This window comes from Daucus carota, chromosome 4, assembly GCF_001625215.2.
Source record: "Daucus carota subsp. sativus chromosome 4, DH1 v3.0, whole genome shotgun sequence".
In the NCBI taxonomy this organism is placed as follows: domain Eukaryota; kingdom Viridiplantae; phylum Streptophyta; class Magnoliopsida; order Apiales; family Apiaceae; genus Daucus; species Daucus carota.
In genome coordinates this window covers 26,829,590-26,848,311 of record NC_030384.2, presented here as the reverse complement: position 1 = coordinate 26,848,311, position 18,722 = coordinate 26,829,590, and the positions used below count along the sequence as shown (strand labels likewise).

At 35.6% G+C, this 18,722-nt stretch overlaps 3 protein-coding genes and 1 long non-coding RNA gene across 6 annotated transcripts; 2 read left to right on the top strand and 2 right to left on the bottom strand.

Moving 5' to 3' along the window:
• Nucleotides 1-698: 698 nt before the first annotated feature.
• Nucleotides 699-4,613, bottom strand: LOC108219593 (protein EDS1). Of its 2 annotated transcripts, XR_010291492.1 has the most exons (4): nt 4,118-4,613; nt 2,871-3,629; nt 1,834-2,651; nt 699-1,661 (listed from the first exon to the last, which is right to left on the bottom strand). XR_010291492.1 is itself a non-coding variant. In XM_064092588.1 (3 exons), exons 1-3 carry the CDS (start codon nt 4,439-4,441, stop codon nt 1,941-1,943), a joined length of 1,794 nt encoding a protein of 597 aa, XP_063948658.1. In that variant the 5' UTR covers nt 4,442-4,613; the 3' UTR covers nt 1,809-1,940. The 2 variants fall into 2 exon arrangements, 1 of the variants encoding a protein (XP_063948658.1); XM_064092588.1 differs by lacking the exon at nt 699-1,661 and having other exon boundaries at nt 1,809-2,651.
• Nucleotides 4,614-4,893: 280 nt separating this feature from the next.
• LOC108219592 (probable disease resistance protein At5g66900) lies at nt 4,894-9,737 on the top strand. The gene is made up of 5 exons (XM_017393105.2): nt 4,894-5,984; nt 6,081-6,505; nt 6,870-7,243; nt 8,406-8,623; nt 8,737-9,737. Exons 1-5 carry the CDS (start codon nt 5,294-5,296, stop codon nt 9,546-9,548), a joined length of 2,520 nt encoding a protein of 839 aa, XP_017248594.1. The 5' UTR covers nt 4,894-5,293; the 3' UTR covers nt 9,549-9,737.
• Nucleotides 9,738-11,159: 1,422 nt separating this feature from the next.
• On the top strand, nt 11,160-14,715 carry LOC108215934 (protein EDS1B). Of its 2 annotated transcripts, XR_010291493.1 has the most exons (5): nt 11,160-11,689; nt 12,129-12,890; nt 12,977-13,761; nt 13,915-14,000; nt 14,227-14,715. XR_010291493.1 is itself a non-coding variant. In XM_017388567.2 (3 exons), exons 1-3 carry the CDS (start codon nt 11,369-11,371, stop codon nt 13,652-13,654), a joined length of 1,761 nt encoding a protein of 586 aa, XP_017244056.1. In that variant the 5' UTR covers nt 11,160-11,368; the 3' UTR covers nt 13,655-13,813. The 2 variants fall into 2 exon arrangements, 1 of the variants encoding a protein (XP_017244056.1); XM_017388567.2 differs by lacking the exons at nt 13,915-14,000; nt 14,227-14,715 and having other exon boundaries at nt 12,977-13,813.
• Nucleotides 14,002-14,983, bottom strand: LOC108215935 (uncharacterized). Its single transcript, XR_001806015.2, has 2 exons — nt 14,587-14,983; nt 14,002-14,493 (listed from the first exon to the last, which is right to left on the bottom strand). It is a non-coding gene; the product is annotated as an uncharacterized LOC108215935 (long non-coding RNA).
• Between the last annotated feature and the right edge of the window lie 3,739 nt (nt 14,984-18,722).

Below are 18,722 nucleotides of genomic sequence, written 5' to 3'. Positions count from 1 at the left end.
TCTTCCAATTTAAATAATTTTAATAAATACATTTTTATATAGATACATACATAATATATAAATTTATTTTAAGAAATTAATGAGATTTACAAGTTTGATCAGTCAACTGAACGAGAGCGGTTGAGTAAATTAGGTCATGGGTTTTTTAGAATTTTATGAAACTTGTTAGAAATCTGATATAGCTCACGAATGATTCACTTGATCTAGAAAATAGGTAGTTATATTCGGGGTTCATCTACTATATATTGTTAGTTGTTACCGCTTAATGATACTTGTTATTGTAACATTGCGAAAATTTGAAATGCATTAGATGGATGTGAAAATGATTTTTTCAATTAGAGATTTACATGAAAAATCTATATAAAACAATCTGAGAGTTTTGTCGTTTCAGGATGGGAACATAAATATAAAAATCAGTTAAGTCAATATATGGCTTAAAACAGGCGTCACATAATTGACATCAGAAATTATAATTAGAAATCGTCATCTGAAGTCATTGGAATTTGAAATGTACTATTTGAAAGTAAAAAAAATTAATACTCCATCCGTTTTGAAATATAGGTCGCTTGACTTTTTTGCACACACTTTTAAATTTTTTGACCGTTTAGTTAAAATTGATATATTTTTTTAAATTTTTTTTCCTGAATTATACTATTAATCATATACTTTTATTCAGAAAAAGAAAATTTTAAAAATAATGATTTTAACTATGCGGTCAAAATACTTAGAAATATGTGTGTCAAAAAATCAAACGACTTATATTTCAAAACAGAGGGAGTAACATAAAAGAGAAATGAGCCCGCATTACGTGAAACATTGCGGATGTCTGAAGCATTGTCAGCAACTTACTCGAGTAACCTCAACTAGACTTTCCTGCAAAACTGGCACCTTCCTTCTGAGTCTTGCTGACAATTGTATAACAAAAATGCAAAATAAGACTATTAACTCTTACTCCAATGCAAAATATTTAGCTTGCTGCTAATTATCTTTTCAAGCATTCACAGATAATGCTATACTAGCATTGACTGAACAGCCCTCTAATGCAGGACTCAGATTTATGTTGCTGAGTAAGTGAATTCCACCACTGAGTAAAGGTGGACTTGTCAAAAAACACTCCATTCTCCAACACTCTTGCCTCATGCCAATGCAAAATCTGTCTCTCCAATCTTGTGATCCTTTCCTTCAAACCATCATATGACCCCTTCTTACCAAGAATCAATAGCTCCTCTACCTCGGCCCAGAAACATGACTCTGATATTGATTCCACCGCTAACTTTTCCTTGTGTTCCAACCATCTTTGAGTGAACTTATCACATTAGACCTGCCGATGTTCATGAAAGGTCCTGCATCATCGTTCAATCCCCGTGCATAGTAGCTGCCAATGGCACTAGCTCATTAAGTCATGTGTGCTTGGTTCCCAACTCTATCCACTCTTTATTTCCCTCAAATTCATCTGGAAGCTGATTCATTTTTAACATTTCATTTGCATGATTCATAAATGAATCATAACGACACTCCTTACCGGCATCACAGTTCCTACAGTATTCTTGCAACCAATCCAGTTTCACTATAATTTCTTTTCTGTCTATGTTTTTCTCACAAATTAACTTCTGCTCCTCAAACTCTCATGCTGTTAGGAGGCAAAGCTTAGCTCTCAAGCTCTGCAGTTTCAAGACAACACTGTTAGCTCATCATATATGTAGTTAAGCCTATTTCTTACCTCAGAATCTAGTTGTATAATTGTTCTCAGCATATTTTGCAAACATAATTAACAAGGTAATTGCAAGTATAAGAAATGATAAAAAAAATAAAAAAAGACTGACAGTTGTGTACCTAAAATGCAAATAAGACTACAATTATTCCAATGCAAAATATTTAGCTTGCAACAGAGCTTCTTCTGATTATTTGTTCAAACATTCCTAGAAACAGATGATGCCATACTAATATTGACTGAACAGCTCTCTAATGCATGATTCAGATTTATGTTGTTCAGGAAGTGTATACCACCACTTGGTAAATGTAGAATTTTCGAAAAACACTCCACTCTCCAGCACCCTGGCCTCGTGCCAATGCAAAACCTGTCTCTCCAAACTTATAATCCTTTCCTTCAAACCATCATACGTCTTCTTTTTTTCAAGAATAATAAGCTCCTCTACCTCGGCCCAGAAGCATGACTCTGATATTATTTCCACAGGAAACTGTTCCTTGTGATCCAACCATCTCTGAGTGAACTTAAATACATTAGATCTTCCCTTTATCATGAAGGGTCCTGAGTCATCATTCAATCCGCGTGCATAGTAGCTGCCAATTGCAATAGGCTCAGCAAGTCGTCTGTACATGGTTCCCAACTCTATCCACTCTTTATTACCTTCAAATTTGTCCGGGAGTTGATTCATTTTTAACATTTCAAGTATATCATTCCACATTCCTCCTAGTTGCAGGCTTACCACCCCAGCATGAAAGTCGTCTTCATCTGCTTTGATCCTGAATGCATCATAACAACACTTCTTACGGTGCTCACAATTACTTCGGTAGTCTTCCAACCAATTCAGTTTCTCTATAATTTCTTCTTTGTCTATGTTTTTCTCACAAATTAACTTCTGCTCCTCAAACTCTACTGCTGTTAGGAGGCAAACCTTTGCTTTCAAGCTCTGCAGTTTCAAGACATTGCTTTTAACACTAGTTATATACATCTGCTTAGCTTTTTATTAACATATATATTAAGGTAATTGTAACTTTAAGTTATGAAATCAACTGAAAAAATTATTGACAATTAAAATGATAGAAAGTCGGCACTGAACTTTCTCCCTCCCCTCCCCTCCCCCTCAAGCACAAGATTAAAAACAAGCAGCAAGAAATAGTGTACTCACCAGGCCAAGGTCATCGAGTGTCATCTTTTCTGTCTTCATAAACTCCACAGATGCACTATCCAAATAAATAACACGTTCTTCCTCCACGCTTTCCTGGAATATGTCTTTGTAGCCCAAACTCATTTCTAATACTTGCCCTGCAAACATGGCACATTCATCTCTCGATTGCAGTTGTGAAGAATGAAATAATAACTGTAAAACAGCGTCTGAATTCCTCACCACGACCATCCTTCCATTATTAGAGCAAAATATATATGTTCCAAAAGGTCTGTAAGGACTAAGCTCCATAAAGCTAGAAAAATTGTCCACCAACAAATTCTTGCATCCCGCGAGGTTACATGCATCATAGCTTGCTACAGATGACAAATTTGTCAAAACTTTCTCAACAAAAGATGACGCCTCACTTGACAAGAATACAGAAGAATTCTTGTATAGTACCGATCTTGGGTTTAGAAAGTCAAGAACTTTTTGTAGTTCCTTCTCAACAGACAAATAAGGAGCAAACATAATGCAAGGAACAATGTCATGCCTGATTACAAAATGAATGAAGTATTGACTCCAATTTTCACGCCTAACAGCATGAGGCAATATGCGATTACCAACTAAAGGAGACCCGAAAGTCACACATCTAGGAGTTGCAATGCAGCCGATTCTTGTATATTTTTCCAAAAACCAAAGTGTCGCGAAATTGGCCATTGGACCGCCTAGGCCATGCCCTGCAAAAACAACTTGTTTCTGCTCTTTAACAGCTCCATCTACCTGATTATTATTACACAAATGCATAAATATCACCAGAAAAGAATAATGCAGTGACATGATGATGACTAATAGTTTCTAAAGTAAACTTCAAAGTTTACACCGATTTTCAAAAAGTTGGTCATAGTTCCAAATTCTCAGAAAGGTAGCCAAACTTTGGCTCCGCTTTTTTTAAAATTGTGGCTCCCGTTAAATGTCACTAACATGAATAACGGACAGTGGGGTAAAAATGAGTTCCAAATTCTCAGAAAGGTGGCCAAACTTTGGTTCCGCTTTCTAAAAGTGCGGTTCCCGTTAAATGTCACTAACGGGAGCCATACTTTTAAAAAAAAGGAGTCAAAAGTTTGGCTACATTTATGAGAATTTGGTACTCTGACCAACCTTTTGAAAATCGGTGTAAAATTTGGCCACAACTCTGAAATTTACTCTAGTTTCTATTTTCTAACATACTGCAAATTTAAGAACATAAAATCTGAAAATAAATAAGTTACCTTAACCGAGAGAGAAGAATTTCCAAAAACAACTTTAAATCTACAAAGAAATGCTTCATTAACAAGCGCAGCTTCTTGGCTTCCGATGCTTTTCAGCGACGGAAACAGAGCTAAATCAATCTTTGTTTCCCCATAACTAGAACAATTTTCGGCAAACAAATCAGTGACAGACCAAGCTCCGGCAAAGGAGAACACGGCAACTGCAGTCGAGTCAAGTTGACATTCTTCGTAAAGATAATTACTGGATTCATCACAGCACTCATGAGCTTTCATTGATAACTCACAAGCTTTCTTTATAACCTCTTCACTAACCCCAAAACTCATATTTCACAATTGTTCAATAAGCCTAAATTTTTTTTTCGAAAAGTAAAAAAAAAAACACCCTTTTGCTTAATGGCTGTCTTGTTGATTTGTGTATAGTGATTATACAATAAAATCAAGGCTTGGTTGAACTCCAGGTGATCAGGACAAAATAAGCTGCAGATAAAAAGACTTCAACTGCACTATTTTATTAGCAAGTGCCTAGAAGGTGTCTGAAAACACGTTTTTAAAGTCTCTAACGAATTAACTACTCTACCGTGCTTGGTCCCCGCATTATTTCGGTTCGTCCTGTTTGTAAAATCACCTAATTAATAAATACAAATCTAGACTCGAATCTACTTAAATCACCGAATTTAAATTAGCTTTAAATTTATTCAGGAGCACGAACCAGATTTTTGAAATTCAATTTTAAGAGCCAAAATTTGGGAGGAAAAATGAAATGTGATAGCTAAGATTATTTGATAATCATGATACTACTTAATATATTGAGTTTCGATGATTGATTGATGTTTTAGTTTATTACAAAAAAGGGGTCAGCTTAAGTGGACTAGAAAGAGCAGAATGTAGTTTCATCTTTCACACCATGAAAGTTCCCACAGACCAAGGTTGACCCTGAGTGGAAGAGAAGACCTACAAGTATCTTCTTGATTCTTATTTAATAATTTTGATAATTGCTGTGTGTGTGAATGTGTTACACTATTTATTGCTGAGTAGTGTGTGAATTTGGGTGTGTTTAAAGAATTTGTATGTGTAAATTTGAATTGTGTATAATTTTTTAGAAGTACAGAAATAGAAGATGATTAGTGTGTTTTGGAGGGGAGGAGTTGTTTGATTTCGGTTGTGTATAAAGTTCAAATGGATTTAATTGGAGGGGGTATTATAGGAGTAGCTTTTGCGGATCTAGAGAAGGCATTTTTGAAGGTGATCAAGACGATTGCTAGATTTAAGTCCACTTTCAAGCGCTTAAAAGCCACTATGGATGCCATAAATTTGATTTTCAGTGATATTAAGAAGTTGGAAGAAATCCTGGAACGTCCGGAAAGAGAGATTGATTTCTTTGCAGAAGAGTTGAGAAGGGGGACTGACCTCATTCTCTTGTGTTCGAAGATCAAGTCGTGGAATCTTTACAAGAAATATGTTTACTCGAAGAAGCTTCAGAGTTTTGATGAGGTTTTGACTAGGTTCTTTCAGATTAATGTGCAGGCTCACCAATTGAGGAGTATAAGGCAGGTTTCAAAAGGAGTGAGTGATGTGAGTTTGAAGTTGGATGTAGTTAAACGAGAAATCTTGGATGATGTTCTTGAGAAAATTGATTCTATGAGTGTAACCTGCAGCAGTTCAGCGTCGAGCAGGAAGTATAGAGGCTCTGCTTATGTTGGCGAAATTCCAGAACTTGTTCTTGGATTAGATGTTCCACTTGAGGAATTGAAGGTAATGTTGCTAAAAGACAATGATGTCTTGCCAACAGTGGTAGTGCTTTCGGCTCCTCCAGGTTGCGGAAAGACTACATTGGCTAACATGGTGTGCCTTGATTCGACAATCAAAGGTATTTTCTTTTTCTGTCTATTGCTGCTCATAGTTTGATGTTTTAAAATAGCTTTGTCAATCTCATGTTTATGTTTAACTGTTTTGTGACATGTAGAAAAGTTTAAGGAGAACATATTCTTTGTGACCGTCTCAAAAGCAGTCAACATTCAGATTACAGTTGAAACAATATTTAAACAAAAGGGCTGTCTTGATGAGTTACTCCAGGTTCGAAGTGATGAAGATGCAGTCAACCAATTGGGACAGTTGTTGAAGCGGATAGGAGGAGGGCCAGTTAAAGATCCTATACTCTTGGTGTTGGATGATGTGTGGTCACCAGGTCTCGAAGCTTTTGTGCAAAAGTTCAGGTTCAAGGACATACCAGAGTACAAGATTTTAGTTACATCTAGATTTGCTTCCAAGCTTCATTGGGAATATAAGCTCAAACTATTAAGCGATGAAGATGCCAAAGAGCTTTTTTGCCACTCAGCGTTTCCTTCTGGAAGTGAACACCCTAAAATCTCAGACGAAACTGTAAATAAGGTTCGAATCTGAAACTTGTCATCATCTTCTTTCGACAAACCAATCAGCTCTGACTGTTGTTGTTTGTGTATTGAAGAAGATGATATCATTCTACTTACAAAGAGTTTCTCTTTCTGTGTTACTTCTGAATATTTGTGTCCCAATGACGTTGTAGCTACAAATTTACCTGCATATTTTAGATGACAGTTTGCTAACTCCTTGATCACACAAAATCTACATGAACCATCAAAATTGTAAATTATTTAGAAACAGGGTTCATAAGAGGAACAAGTCATAGTTCTTATTTGCATGACAATGATTAAAAATTTACTGGTATTCGATAGTTAAAAATAGACTTATTTGGATTTGGTGCAATTTCTTGCAGGTAGTTAAAGCTTGCAATGGATTTCCACTGGCCCTGAATGTGGTTGGCCTTTCACTTCGTGGCAAGACTGAGGAGACCTGGAAAACGACATTAATTAAGTGGTCAAAAGGACGGTCTAGTATATTTGATTCCAACAGTTTACTACTGAACAATCTGAAAACCAGTTTAGATGCTCTGGACGAGGAGAAGGGCATGGAAACACTGAAGGAGGGATTTCTGGACTTGGGTTCCTTTCCAGAAGATCAAAGAATTTCTTCCCCTGTTCTGTTGGACATGTGGGTAGAGTCGTATGATTTAGATGAACAGGGCATAGAGACCTATAGTAACCTTCTTGAACTCTCAACTAGGAATCTTCTGAATTTTGTGCCTACAAGGTAATAACAGCTGTTAAGTTTGTTCTATCTACTTCTGAATACTATTTCATACTTTGTTTGATAGATTAGCCTGCACAGCATACTTTTTTCTTGCAAACGGTCTTGATAGTCTATACTGATCCTACTATACAATTCCTAGTTGAGTTTTCATCTTTATAGAATACTTTAGATCTCAATAAACTCTTCCTACACTCAAATGGTAGCACTGGTGCTTACTATAATGATGGGGACTGATGGTGTTTCATAGACAAACAATTCTGAAATCCCAGCAATATCAAACATGATACATAGCATGTACAAAATTAAATTCGCTTGAAGAGGCTAGAGTGAGTGTCGTGTTCACACGCACTCAAGTAGGCTTCCTTAGTTTCTTTCTTTTATACTTAGGTGGATCAGTTCCCTGTAACTTTCTCCTGCATGTAGAGGAAAAACTTTTACTTAAGAGTTAGAAATACAATTCTTACGGGATTGCCTATCAACAAGCCTGCCTCATATTACTTATATCATCTGTTATTACCGATAAAAACTGGTAAATTGGATTTATAAACATAAAGTTTTGGTCTTTTTCAGCTGCAACAGTCTAACAATTTGCCAGGACCCTAAATATTTTTCAGCTGCCTCATATTACTTTGATTGTATGCATTTCTTCAGTCTTTTCTAAAGGAACCAGATGTTCCATATATCTGGGGGCCCTTGAAAATTTTCTCACAATTTATATAGGGCTTCCATTTGTAGCTAATATATTTGGAGAAGTCTGCTGAAAAGCTTCCATTTGTAGCTAATATATTGGGGCCCTTTACATTTGGAGCTAATTTATTCAGAAAATTTGGGTTATTAATTTATATATATTATTAAAACTTAAAAGAACCAGAAGAACTAGTCACTAATTTATGTTCACTGTTCCTAATTATATTCTTAGTTCACTTTTAGTTACTCATGGTCTAACTATATTTCTAGTTTATATAACCATTTGGGACAACATAAATATGAAAATAGTTATGCTCTGTGAAACCCTTTTTTCTGTATTAATTTGTAGTTCAGATACTTTATGTTTGCATAGTTATCTTAATGCATAACTGTATAATGTCATTTTGAAATGGGCGTTTAGTTTTTGGCAGTTGTTAGAAACGTATTCAATTATCTGGTATATGCTTCATTACAGGAAAGATGATTCAGGTGACCTTGATGACCGCTACTGTAATGGCCATTTTGTTACACAGCATGATATGCTAAGGGAGCTGGCAATACACCTAAGTAGCCAAGAGGCTATAGAACTGAGGAAAAGACTGATAACTGAGATTATAGGGAAAGGCCATCCCAAGGATTGGGTTGGAATGTTGAAACAGCCCCTTACTGCGCGCCTTGTTTCTATTTCTACAGGTATGTTTGGTTTCTGTTCTTCCCTGCTTCCCACAATCCACCTTAAGATAAAATTGCATTCAACAGCTTCAACTCTTGTTTCCTATCTACATTATTCAGTTTGTTGACTGCAGATGACACATTCACTTCAAGCTGGCCAGACATCAAACTACCTGAAGCTGAGGTTCTAATCCTCAATTTCAGGTCAAAAAACTATGCTTTACCACAGTTCATGGAACATATGAACCAACTTAAGGTTCTGATTGTTACCAATTACGGTTTCAGTCCTGCAAAACTGGAAAATTTTTCAGTTGTCGGAGATTTATCCAGCCTAAAGAGGATCAGACTCGAGCATGTATCCATTTCTTCGACATTAAACGGTTCACTTGGTTTTCAATTAATAAATTTGCAGAAACTGTCAGTGACTATGTGTCAGATTGGCGATGCTCTGGACAACTGTGCCAATATGTTCCCACATCTCAGAGAATTTGAGATGGAATATTGTCGTGATTTAGTTGAACTACCTGTGGGAATATGTGACATCATTCATCTTGAAAAGATCAGCATTACTAGATGTAACGAGCTTCGTTTGCTCCCTGAGGAGATTGGAAAGCTGATCAATCTGCAGTCTTTGAGACTTAATTCTTGTACAGCTCTAGAGGAATTACCTGAGACTATTGGATGTCTCCAGGAGCTAAGATTGCTTGATATATCTGATTGTTTAAGCCTTGGTGAAATGCCGATACAGATTGGTGATTTAAAAGGTCTAAGAACACTTCACATGAGAGGCTGCTGGGGAATGTTTGAGTTGCCGGCTTCTGTTGAGGATCTGGAGAATGTAATGGTATTTTGTGATAAACAAACTGCTGATTTGTGGGAAGATTACACCAATGTGGACAAAATTCTGGTAAAAGAAGATATTAATCTTAATTGGCTCAACCATTAATCTCTGCGGAAGCTTCTGAAGCTTCTTTTATTGTTTTCTTAGTTTGTGTGTGCAATTTTTTCACCAAATTTGCTTATTGTTTCCTTGTACTCTTCTGTTACTAATAAGAGTTTTCTGCTCAAGTGAGCAAGATTATGTATTAAATTCTTGCCTCATGCCAATGCAAAATCTGACTCTCCAAACTTGTAATCCTTTCCTTCAAACCATGATACAACTGGTTTTTTTTACCAGTGATTATTAGCTCCTCAACCTCTGCCCAAAAACATGACTCTGGGATTGATTCCATTGCCAAATTTTTCTTGTACTCTAACCATCTTTGAGTGAACTTAAACACATCAGACCTTCCCTTTATCATGCAGGGTCCTGCGTCGTCATGGAATCCTCGTGAATACTAGCTAGCAACTGCACGAGGCTCATCAGGTCGCCTGAGCTTGGTTCCCAACTCCATCCACTCTTTATTTCCCTCGAATCATTTGGGAGTTGATTCATCTTTAGCAATTCTATTATTTCATTCCAAATTCCTCCTAGTTGCAGCCATGCCACCCAAGTACGAAAGTCTTATTACTCTGCATTGATCTTATATGCATCATAATGACCACCCTTATGGAGTTCACAGACCCTACAATGTTCTTGCAAACAATTTAGTATGTCTTCTTTGTCTATTTTTTTCCGCCCTCTTTAACTCCTGCTGCTCAAAGTCTTCAGCTGCTAGGAGGTAAAGCTTTGCTCTGCAGATACAAGACAGTGCTTGAGAACATTTAAAACAAGGTAACTGCAACTATTATTTATGATATTAATCGGGAAAATTTTAAATAGATGAGAAATATTGCATTATTGGCCACCCCTCCTCTCACTCAAGCAGAAGAGAGAAAGCAAGCAACAAGAAAGTGTGTACTCACAAGGCCAAGGTCATCAAGTATCATTGTTCAGGGTATGAAATTGGAAAAAATGAGGATATGGGGATATATTCCTACTTTCATACAATTCATACAAATCATTAAAATACAAATAAAATACAAACAAATACAATTAAATAGAATGCTAAGAGTTTTCGAAATATTGTCGAGCCCGACACTCGGGCAAGTATCCAGTTTGAACACTTTCAGCCGAGTCCAGACAAGATAGCTATTACTAATGATGTACAGTAATGATTTTACAAGGGAGGAATCTACATATCTGGTTAAACAAAGAGTGAGCTGTTAGGTAAGTAGGAGTATTATACTGACAAGTTGATTGTACAAGTCTAGTTTTGTACACGTGCACCTACTAAAGTTGATTAGAAGAGCAGAACGAGGTCGTTTTCACACTCATATAACTGATTGTTTAAGCGTCGGTGAAATTTCCAAGAACACTTCACATGGGAGGCTGCTGGGGAATATCTTATTTGAATATGTTTTCCTTCCTGTGTCACTATTTGTTGGAATATTATATGATCCAGGTAATCTCTCCTCCTAACATGAGAATATTAATTATAAAAACGCTTGTGATCCTGAAAAACCCTCCTAACATCTTAATTTTAAAAGAATCGGTCACTTAACATCTTCGTTAATCAATTGAGAAACTTCAAATCAGTAACAGGATTACTTAGGTAAGCAGTGTGAACATAAGCATACCTGCTGTTTTCTCAAAGCACCTGATTACCTACGCGTATTATTCTTTTAATCTTTTCAACTAATGATCCACCTAACATATACTAATTATATTTTACATTTTATGATCATAGTATATACAACACATATCACCAGCTTAAGGTTCAAGCTAAACAGAAGAGTGGTTCTCTCTTGCAAGAGTATAATTGGTTTGATAACATTTCAGAAATAATGAATTTTGGTATTAGTGAAGAGCTTATAAAGAAAGCTTGTGAGTTATCAATGAAAGCTCATGAGTGCTGCGATGAATCAAACCAGTACATTTACAAGGAATGTCAATGGAGCTTGCCAGCGGCGGCCTTGTTTTCTTTCGCAGGAGTTTGGTCTGTCAGGGATTGGTTTGATGAAAGTTCTTGTTACGGAGAAACAGATATCGATCTTGATTTGTTTCCGTCTCTTAAAAGCATTGGAAACCAAGAACCTGCACTTGTTAATCAAGCATTTCTTTGCAGGTTTCGAGCTATTTTGGAAAATTCTTCCCTCTCTGTTGAGGTAACTGAGTCATTTTAGTTCTTGAATTCACATGATCTCAATTCAATTAGGGGTGGCAATATCACATACCACCTGAAACCCGACCTGAACCCAACCTAATCCGCAATCTGATTTACTGAGGCAAAACCCGAAAGTGACCCAGAAATCACCCGATTGATCCGAAATTAAAATTTCATTTCTAAAAACTTCTAATTTTCAGTTTTATTCAATTTTAAGGGATTTTAGCTTGACACGAACACGACCAGTTACTCGAAATTGTCACTCCTAATCTCAATTTTTTTTTTTGCGGATTTAGAATAACCATTTAAGTTGGAGAACAAACTTCTTGTTATGTAGAATTGATTGTCTAACATGCTTAGATTCCCACATTGTGTTATGGACTGGTGCTATAAGTTTGTTGATTCTATTTGAAAAACCCGAATTTGTGATTGTTGTTTAGGTTGATGAAACTATCAGAGAAGGAAAACAAGTAGTGTTTGCAGGGCATAGCTCAGGTGGTCCAATGGCCATTTTCGCAACACTTTGGTTTTTGGAAAAATATACAAATACAGAATGCAGCGCAGCTCCTAGATGTGTGACTTTTGGATGTCCGTTAGTTGGTAATCATATTTTCCCCCATGCTATCAATCGAGAAAATTGGAGTCAGTACTTCATTCATTTTGTGACAAAGTATGACATTGTTCCTCGCATAATGTTTGCTCCTTGTAATGCTTTCGAGGGAGGGCTACAACAAGTACTTGACTTTTCTAATCCGAGATCCATATTTTACAAGCACACTTCTCTTATTACATCAAGAGAGGCATCGTCGTTTGTTGAGAATGTCTTGACAAATTTGTCCTCTGTAGCAAGCAATGTTGCCTGCAACCTCATGGGATGCACAAATTTGCTGGTGCAGAATTTTTCTAGTTTTGTAGATCTTAGCCCTTACAGACCTTTCGGAACATTTATATTTTGCACTAGAAATAGAAAAATGGTTGTGGTGAGGAATTCAAATGCTGTTCTGCAGTTTTTGTCTCATTCTTCTCAGTTACAATCTAGAGATGAAGGTACCAATTTCGCGGGACAAATCTTAGAAGAAAGTTTGCTCTATAACGACATATTGCAACATAGTGCAGAGACAGACAGAGTGATCACTTATTTGGATTCTTTATCTGCTGAGGCTCTGAAGACAGGCGGTAGAGCACTTGATGACCTTGGCTTCGTGAGTATTTACTTTCCTTATCTATAACTGTGCGTTATTTAAAAGGATTTATGTGATGAGTAAACACAATTGTACTGAAATTGCAGAGCTTAAGAGCAAAGCTCTGTCTTCTAGCAGCAGAGGACTATGAGCAGCAGAAGTTAAGACGCGAGGAAAAAATAGACAAAGAAAGCATCAAAGAAAAACACAATTGGTTGCAAGAATACCGCAAGGATTGTGAGCTGCGCAAGGGGGGTTATTATTTTGCAACGAAGACGAAAGCTGATGAACAAGACCTCATTGCTGGAGTGGTAGGGCTGCAACTAGGAGCAATGTGGGATGAAATAGTAGAAATGATAAAAATGTATCAACTCCCGGATGAATTCGAGGCAAAGAAAGAATGGATAGAGTTGGGTGCCAAGGACCGACAACTCGTAGAGCCTATAGCAATTGCTGCCTACTATGTACGTGGATTGAATGATAACACAGGACCATTCATGTTAAATGGTAGGTCTAGTGTGTTCAAGTTGACTCAGAGATGGTCGGATCACAGGAAAAAGTTGCCCATAGAATCAATTACAGAGTCATGTTTTTGGGCTGAAGTAGAGGAGCTAATGCTTCTTTGTAAAAAGAGCTCGTATGAAGATCTGAAGGAGAGAATTCTGAGATTGGAGAACCAGATTCTACACTGGAATGAGGCTAAAGTGTTGCAGGAAGATGTGTTCTGGGAAAAATCTATTCTTCGGCAATGGTGGAATTTGGAAAACACTTCCAGACCAACATAAGTCTGAATCATGCATTAGACAGTTTTTCCAATGATTAAAACTCTTGTTTATAAATCATTACAATCTCCTAATCTTTTAGGATCAAATTACACTCTGATATACCCTAAGTGAGCCTCATTCCTAATCCTTCAATAAATTTTGTCTTGTTTGATTGTCGTTTATTTTCATTTTTTTTGTTTATTCACTTTCGTTTTTGTTTCCTCAACAACCGGTATTAGAGATTCAGGTCGGTTAACTGCTTGAATATGACTTGATTTCAGATTTCATCCTCTTCGTATTTTTTCTGCTTCAAGTGCTTCAGATTCTTGACCCGCTTGTCTAAAGAAATATAACCAGGCAAGAAAAGGTACATATTAAACATATCCATATCCTTTAGTTTACAAGTACAATATCACATAGTATAAGCACACTGCATGCTCAATTACACATACCACATTTACAGATTTACTCAAAGTCTCAAACTAAACACTATTCATTAACAACTGAAACAACTTATTGCTCATATGACTTTAGAAGTTCAACAATACACAAAACCTAATTCTTCTCTTGTGACTTATCACTGTTATCATCAGGTCCTCCACTGGGAGTTCCACCACCATATTTCCCATAGTCCTGCCTCGGAATAAAATGGTGGTTGTTCACATCACTGTTCACACCAGGATGCTCAGAGTTGCTCCCTGCAACAGCAGATAGTTTCCGCACCTCGATGTCGTGGAGATTCATTTCTGCCATCAGTGACTTCACGTTCATGGACATGCCAGAGTTCATCAACATGGTTATCAACAATGGGAGAACAAACACTAGATAAAGTATCCTCTTCATTCTTCAAGGCTCTCACACTGCAAAAGTATATGATTTTGGATACTTTTGAGTTCTATAAATAGAAAGAATTTAGTGGTATGCTATGCAGAATCAGATATTAATTGACTTACCAGAAATGGGCAGTGCAGGCAGGTGATATATCTGCGTTGGTGGGAAGCAAGGACAGAGTTGTGCTGCTTTTATAGTGAAGCTAGTCAGGTGACTGCATGCATATCATGTGCAGGATAATTTTTGTTAAATTACTGTCTCTCCTTAAATCACTTCACCATCTCGGATGTCAAAAAATTGAAGAAAATGACGTTAAATATTGGTGACGGGAAAGATGACCCAAATCTATCACTTTACAATCTAAAATGCTTGATCTAGTGTTTAACGTTTTATTCCAAAAACGTCAGATCGTGTTATATTTTAAGGGTTTCTTAGACCAAAACATAAAACCATCTAGCGTTTTCTTCTAAAAAATTAAAACGTTGGATCATCCGACGTTATTTTGAAACATTTTTTCGAACTCTGTTATTTTGGGTATTACTTGTGTATTTTGTGACATCTGGCACCTTAGCAGAGTTTAAATATCTTCCTCTAGCAGAATTTAATAAATTTTTTAAATATTTTGTCAAACTCCGGAACATCTAATTTGAGTGAATCAACCGTGTACCTGATTATTTTTCTTTTGAAAATGTTACTTTATCGATTCTACTAAAATTTTCGACCATTTTAGGAGAAGCATTTAACAAAGCATATAATAAATCATAACAATTTTATTTACTGATGTAAAATTTGTTGGTGCGCCACAAACGAGGCAAAATTAAGTGGAATGCCCATACTCCACAATCAATTAGGTTTTTAAAGTGTGCAAAAGATGGAGCCAAATGAAACAATTTGTCTCCAATAAACCTAAATAGAGAAATTCCACCATTTAAGTGGATTATTAACGCAGCCCAAAGTCAATACAAAAGAGTAAAGTGGCATCCTCAGCTCTCTGATAAGGGGACAACAACACTCTTCATTTTACAAGTTCTTTGCAGTAATTATAGCTAGAATTAACTAGTGGCACAATTTTATGTGAAACTTTTTCCTATTAATGACACTCATACTTCATGTTGTAGTGTTATGTCGGGACCATGAAGAGATATGGTAAGAAGATGAATCTGAGGGAGAACTTGTTTGGACAGATTTTGATAACCAAATAAAATGTTAAGGAAGATGATCAACTGAAAAAATATTTAATTATGATAATATTGTGTTGTGGCCAACACTATATCCACAACCATTCTATGGTAATTTAGACTCCAAAACATTTAGGTGTGTATTTATGTCCTAGATTTTCAACTAAACTATGATTATATATTTGACGAGTTATTTTTTTATTGTCAGAGACGACACCTCAACGTCCATTCAGCAATTTCAGAAAATTAGAAAAATAACGGAACTCTCTCAGAAATGTCACCTCAACGCTACTTGTTTCTCCTTTGTATACAAGTATATTGAATTCTCCGATCATCTTCCCGTTAGTTAACTATATTTTTTCTTGGGAATTATAAAATTATTAAATAACAAATTTCATGATATACTAAAATTAAAACATATAGGAAATCTGTAATAATTTATCACCTAAAAAAATCATTACTTCTAATTTTATTGGATCTTTAATGACATTGATTAAAAGATCATTGTTTTATAATCAATGAATATGAATCGTTCAGATGATTCAATTTGTTTGAAATCAATCCTTTTACGATAGAATGAAACATAATACAATCCGAACAGAGGAGGGTTTTTGGAGTTAGCTCACTCTCGAGGGATCGCGACCCTTGTGGTCTCATTCATATACAACAATGTCATTGTCTTTCTTCATCACACTTCATTACCTTCTTTCCACTGATCAATAATAGTGATGACAATTTATATCTAACCGAGAGATATTTCATCTGTACCAATCCGATTAAATTTTATCAAAATCGAATATTTGAGGTTTGAATTTAATTTTTGAACCGAACTACTCTCGTATCTGAGGTGAAGTTATATCATGCATGGTAGTGTCTTGATGAGTTTTCTTCTGGGCTTGTAAAAATATTGGTTTTATGAGAATAGTCGAATAGACCAACACCATCACTCTGCTTTTAATACATCCATAATCCGTGTATGTTTTGTCCCATAATTTTTCCTTTTTCATGTGGTAACAAACTTCAATTTTTCTTATGACGTTGTCTTGAAACTTCGACCATGAACATACAGTACTTACCCATACTTGAAGATAATTTCTAGGAAAAGTTGCTCAAAATGTTCAAAATATTCGCCAAAATTTTGTATATAACGTTACACAATACAATGAGACAAAAGTCTTTCATATTGTCACTGTTTTCTTCTTATAAGACGAGCACTCGAGCAGCCTCTTTCATCGTTCAAGGTTACCGGAAGCGTAATTGAGAGTAATAAATATTAGATTTAGGGGCTGGTATTGTATCATGATTTTTAATGACTTTTATTGACTTTTAAAATCTTGGTGTATTCAATTAAAACTTTTAAATACTCTTTAAAAGTAAAGAGGTATTGTATCAGGATTTTTAAAAAGTCTTTCAAAGCTTGAGGTATTGAATTGCAACTTTTAAAGAGTTATTAAAAGTCAGTTGTTATTCAATATATCAATGACTTTGGTGGAAAAATATATTTGATAGACTTTTAATGACTTTCTATGAAAAATTGCATATATCTTTTCAGAAAATTGTCAGGCCATTCTTGAAAAGATTTGACATGACTTTATCTTCCCTCAATTAACTGGTCGCTCCAACCAGTTAAAATGTAAATGACCTGCATGTAGCTAATTGAATTTTTCATAGACAAGTGCACAATAATTTTACACGAATAGCTAATAATTTATACTTCTTGCTGTCGCTAATAATTAAATTGATATCTCCACACAACAAAAACAATATGCTAGTTTTGATAGGACGGATGATACATTAAATCCAGACTTTAGCTTTACGAAGAAAGAAAACAGACATTCAGGAGTAAAACTCAAGGCTCATCGACAACCTATTCATTAGAACGGCAAATGTTACATTCAACTAAATATAATCACTCATTCACTTGAGTTCAAAATTGCCTAGTTTAACTCCACTAAAGCTTCTGTGATCACAAAAACGGGAACTCGACCAAACATGCAGGAACTAATAAAAATACCAGTGACCACTATACGCGTCCAAGTCCAGAACACTCCTGCATTAAGGTTCTGCATTGAGGCAATTAGCAATATTATGTTCATCAGACCCTCAGGTCCCCTGACTCCCACCACGTGGGGTTCTGCCATCGCTGCGTTTGACTAGTTCGCACCATTATAATCTGGCACACAGACTAGTATATCAGGACTGACTAGTTCGCACCATTATAATCTTATATAAACAAAATTAATATATTAGAATTCTTTGATGTACTTGTGAGTTGTGACAAATTGGAGTTGCAATAGTGACATTGTTTTGGTCTATTTATTTCAGATTGCAGTTTTAATGCCTTCTTTTGATCTATTTAAATCAGTTTTGTGCATTGTCTTCAACAGATAGCAAATTAGAGCAAATCTTGAACTTACTCTTTGAAATACAGACACAAGAGAACTTAAGTAACTGCAGTGATAAATTACCTCTAGAGTACTTAAGTAACTTAAGTACTGTTGGAACAGAGATTTGTACAAGGTCACATAATAAAAAGAGTGAAAAACACATAATTCTCGAATCCTAAAATCCGTAAATTTATGGTATCAAAAGTGAATACAAAAATCTGATACAAGGTCACAATTAACATTATGTTTATAAATATGATTCAGTAAATAGTATTATAGTATATATAATACAGCAATAATACCTTGTACTCGATTTTATAGTCACCAGATTTGTGAACATACACCCAACTTGGGTATAGCAAAAGATCGAGAGGGTATAACAAAAAGTCTAGAGGGTTTCAAATAGGCTATTTATGATTTTAATAAAAGTCTATTAAAGTATTTCAAAGTCATGAATTTGTAAAAAAAAAAGTCTGTTAAAGTTTTTAAAAGTCATTGTCTCGGGAGTCATGAATTGTTTTTGAAATCTTAAGAAGTCAACGAGAGTCATTAAAAGTCTATAAAATCCATTAAAGTCATCCCTTCAAAATTTGTCATTAAAAATCATGATACAATACCAGCCCCTTAATAATTTATCATGAAGAAATGAAATCAATAAGACTACATTTATAATACTTCTGACTTCTGAGTATT